The following is a 4,625-nucleotide window of genomic DNA, read 5'->3' as shown; positions in this document are numbered from 1 at the left end:
ATTATGAGGGTTCCAGAAGATTTCCTAGCCTACTGAAGTGAGATAATTATGCAAAGACACGCAGATATGCATACTATGTTTTAACTTCTAATACAATTTTGACCTTTGTATATGTATACTTTGTACAATTCTACGAAGTATACATAGCTACGAATTAGATAGACCACGAGTCTACTCCCAAACAGTCACGAAATGCAAACGTCATGCAGAATATTTATGATCTAAAATTAGCCTTATTTGTAGATATATCTATTCTTTCCAAATCAAGACACCGCAACATACGGTCGATATCCAAAATATTTATTCGAGTCTGAAAAGTATGAAGACGAGAATAGTGACTACATATACACGTGCACAGTTTTAATCCTAGAAATGCTCTTGAATTAATTGCAGATACCAACTATTTACTAGAATAGAATCTTGTACAGTACCTACCGAAGAACGTACATACTAAACATGATGATGAACTATGCCATATGCCCATAAATATTTCCAAATAAACACAGACGCCACTGCTCCCAAATTATCGCACGACAAAATATGGATGTTAGTGGAACTGCTTTCGTCCAAGAAATGACCCATGCACAAGTCTCCATTTCATAATCATTTCCAACTATGTTTTGGTCTATATGATTTGACTATCGAGTATTTCGGTAATATCAATTTCGGTACGTTCATATGTTTATTATGTATACGGGGGAAACATGTATTCAAATTAAGTACACACTAAGCTATAAATGGCAACACATTATACCCAAATACTTGTAAGGTGTGATCGTGTCTATCAGCTCCGGGAATCAGCTATGCTACACATCTAGTATATATATATATATATATATTTATAAATATATCAGTTCTGCATCAGATAGTACAATGAAAAGTGTGTATACAGGCAGCCTGTTGAATGGGGATAACTACTTGCTTCTAAACGGTAAGATTCTATGATCCTCTACACTCGTCGGCAACTTACTAACATTATACGTTTAGTCACGGGTTTGTGCCCCTGCGATTAGATAATTCTTGAACGAAACTGGTGGAGCATAACGGTTAGTTTTTGCAAAAGTACATTTGGATTGTTATCTACATGCTGAATATTCACTGCAGTAGTACGCGAAATATACACAGACACCAACATATCCAGGTCTTAAACACACATTTTCATACCTAATTTTATATAAAATATGCGGATATGTGGGGATCCTGATCAAGAATACATACACACTTATACCTATAGCCAACCCAGGAGAAAACTAGGCACGGGTTTTATTTGTGATACTGGCTATTTGTGTTCGTTGATGTTTATTTTATAATATATAAATAAAAGATCTTGTACATGTTTAGATACAGACAAATGTATTGGAATGTCACCACGTGTGATTGAGAGCAACTCAACTTATATATCTACTTTTGCTGATATTCGTAAGTTTTATACCGTGAAGGACATACGCAAGTACCCGTGTCTTGGTACCTCTATCCCGTCCAGCATTCCTCAAGGACAGAGCACAGTTCTTGCATAGAGATTTATATTTTGCGACCATTGTCGCTATCGGGATCAGCTGCGTGGCTCGCTTGCTGCTTCGTCCTCATCTGACAGCTCATCATAACTTTCCAAAGCAGAAAGTAAGGGATCATTCTCAATCGTGGGAAAAAAGTACTGTGGCTGATTCCACAAGCTCTCGTCCTCAGGGAGACTGTAATGATCAGCAGTCTCCATGTGGTTTTTAAGACCATCAGCATTTCCTCCCTCCATGTCACATGATGGACAACGGTGGAGCGACATCTACGGGTATACATATAGAAGGCAATACGTGGATAAGGGTGCGGCAATGTAGGAGCGATCTCATACAAGGATACGCAAATCAATTTAGTAACCCATGCGCACTTAACGCGCTCCGAAAAATCACAAACCATATATGTACCTGTCTTCGAAAATAGTTGACTATTTTCACGCATTGGTAGAAATCCCAATTTCCCTGCTGTTTAAGAGCTTCGAAGTCGAAGCCGTGCGCTGATGTCATGTGCGAAAAGACCAACTTCGCGTCCTCCACAGTGGTGTCGCATAGCAGACAAACTGTTCTTTCAGTATCTTCTTCCCAATCATCCCATTCTTGTTCTGCACTAATGAGTGAAAAGGTGGAGTAAAATCTGTCAGCACATTTCGAACTGGATTTATAATGATTGCGTGTATTCTGTCCATAGTCATCGAAACCTTTAGAATAGTAAAGGATGGTAACAGATTGTCAAATGTCTTGCCTATAGTTACGCTAATGGTGAACAATATCACCATTCAGCAAGCTACATATCATGCGCTGATCTGTACTCTAAAATAATGCACATCTTCTGCAGCCACGCAAATTAGGCGATGGACAAATATCGCAAACATTCCAATTTGAGGATATTTCGGAAGATATCTCTCTCCAAGTATACACATAAAATTGTACCGACAACCAAACGCACAATAAAGCCGAGAAGATGCTACAACTTTAGTGATTAAACTCAGTCGAGAAAATGTATCTTAACTAAACACTATATACGTAAGACCTCAAAGGTAGGTTTGCGAAGACTAGCACACACCGCTAGATGATTGATGTACATACAGTAATTCACCGACCGTTGCCGTGTTCTCTCTGGATTCCGAGTCACTATCCATACCAGATGGATTTAAATACTCGGGAACCATCCATTTTTTCCCGGTCTCTACATAGTTAACAATATAGTAGCGATCATACGCAGTGTTGTTTGGATTCACCTTCATGTGCCTTTTCTTCCTCATATGTGCACGTAGAACGGGCTGTGATTTGAATGTTTTCTCGCACGAAAGACACTTTAACTTGCTCAACATAATCTCTAGATGGTCTAAAAATTCAGACACGAAGACTATATTATCTGGTAGCCCTACATTGAAGTGGTGGGCGGTCAGCATATGCTGGAACATGTCTGCTCGGTTCCCTTCAACTGTGGAGGTACAAAATAAACATTTACGTTTGAAATCAGATGCCGCCCTCTCCCTTTCTTGTACAGCTAGTACTTCATCTAGCCTTTCCTTTTCTAATCTGTTCCTCAGCTCAGCATCGATCGCCAGCTTATCGCTCAGCATGTAGATCAGAGTGCTTTCAGTTAACCCTCGTGTAGCAGACTTTACTGTGCTCTCAGCCTCCGGATAGCCCATGGGGTCTATAGTAAAGGCAAAATCTTCCAACATATGTGTAGTAAACTTCTCCTTCCAATATTGTAGATATTCATCAAGTTTTGCTATGTTCTCGACCTTTCCTACTATTAGTTTGTGCTCCAACGCCAGATGCTCCAGAACCTCAACCTGACCAACGACAATAACATCACACAGGCAACATGGGAAATTTTTGGACAACATAGGATTTGGAAAAGATACTATCTCGTCAGTGCTGACCTCTCCAACTTCTTCCTCTGACATTGTAGAGCTGCTTTCGAAAGACATACTAAATGTAATAGCTAGGTTATACAGTGGCATCATGAAATCCAGTGTTGTCGAGATGTATAGATCACACACGAGAACACGTGAGTTAATTTGGCGGGCAATATCATTGGTATTTTTCATAAACTCTATATAAATAAATATGTATTTAAATATATTTACATTTGTCTAAAACCCTGTTTTTAATTTAGAAGGCTAAGAGAGTATGTTTGTTTTGTTTAAAAAAACAACAACAACAAAAAAAACAACAAAATTGATTTCTGTCATCGAAGTATAAAAAAATAAATACTGTTCCTCGGACTAGTTGAGCGTAACGCAAAAGGTTTCGATTTTTATACGTTTTAACGCAATAGGCGTAGTGAGATTGATGGGCAACAATGCGATGCCTTTCAAGAGAGGAAACTAATACACAAATATTGAAAACATCATGCATATGTACATCAATGTTGCGGGCGAAAGGATGCAATCTTCCCTCTCTCAGTAGAGCGAAAGTATGGATTCGATCGTAGATCTGCGATTTGTGCTGCTAGAAATCGAGAAGAATACGGAACTGAGCGAGGTAATATCTTGGTATTCTGATCTTGTATTCTACTCGACACACATATGTGCCAAAAACACTCGCGTTCACTTGTGTCGGTAAACGGCCAGTTTAAACTTGATAAGTCTTTTGGTTCGTACAGGTGTTGCGTTCTGGATTGAATGGTGTGAGTGTATTGGAAAAGAGGGTACATCAAATTCTGCAGAGTCTGCACATGGCTAAGGATTCGACAGATGGTAAATGCTTTTTTGAATTTTTTGAATGTGAAGGATATTTTCGCTTATCTGATTATTAGAGGCGACGGAGTTCTCTTGTGTGTTACTGCTTAGTCAAAATGTTGAGAGGTAGCCCAAAATGTGCAAAATCATTATTATATACATATTGAGAACGCAGAATCAGACACTATATATACAAACATATATCGAGCGCATTCTTTCCCACAACCTTATCTTCGAGGCTAGGCTACCTCTGCGAGGGTAGCCCTATTTCTACGGAATACTGTGATGGTTATCCTTCAACTACTGATGTAAGTAGTATCTCTATAATATAGCATATATATATATATATATATATATATATATACAATATTATTAATATATTATAATACATACATACATACATACATACATACATACA

At 38.3% G+C, this 4,625-nt stretch overlaps 2 protein-coding genes across 2 annotated transcripts; one reads left to right on the top strand and one right to left on the bottom strand.

Annotated features, from left to right (window-relative positions):
• Positions 1-1,254: 1,254 nt before the first annotated feature.
• Positions 1,255-3,473, bottom strand: SARC_12194 (hypothetical protein). Its single transcript, XM_014293706.1, has 3 exons — positions 2,598-3,473; positions 1,920-2,118; positions 1,255-1,780 (listed from the first exon to the last, which is right to left on the bottom strand). The coding sequence occupies exons 1-3, from the start codon at positions 3,452-3,454 to the stop codon at positions 1,553-1,555; spliced, it is 1,284 nt and encodes a 427-aa protein (XP_014149181.1). The 5' UTR covers positions 3,455-3,473; the 3' UTR covers positions 1,255-1,552.
• A 471-nt stretch (positions 3,474-3,944) lies between these two features.
• SARC_12193 (hypothetical protein) lies at positions 3,945-4,225 on the top strand (the record flags this gene model as incomplete). Its single annotated transcript, XM_014293705.1, has 2 exons — positions 3,945-4,010; positions 4,132-4,225. Coding segments are annotated over 2 exons (160 nt in total), but the record flags the coding sequence as incomplete, so codon positions are not given.
• Between the last annotated feature and the right edge of the window lie 400 nt (positions 4,226-4,625).

This window comes from Sphaeroforma arctica, assembly GCF_001186125.1.
Source record: "Sphaeroforma arctica JP610 unplaced genomic scaffold supercont1.2132, whole genome shotgun sequence".
NCBI lineage: Eukaryota > Ichthyosporea > Ichthyophonida > Sphaeroforma > Sphaeroforma arctica.
Note: the sequence above shows the minus strand (reverse complement) of the source record. Positions and strands in the feature narration are given on the sequence as shown.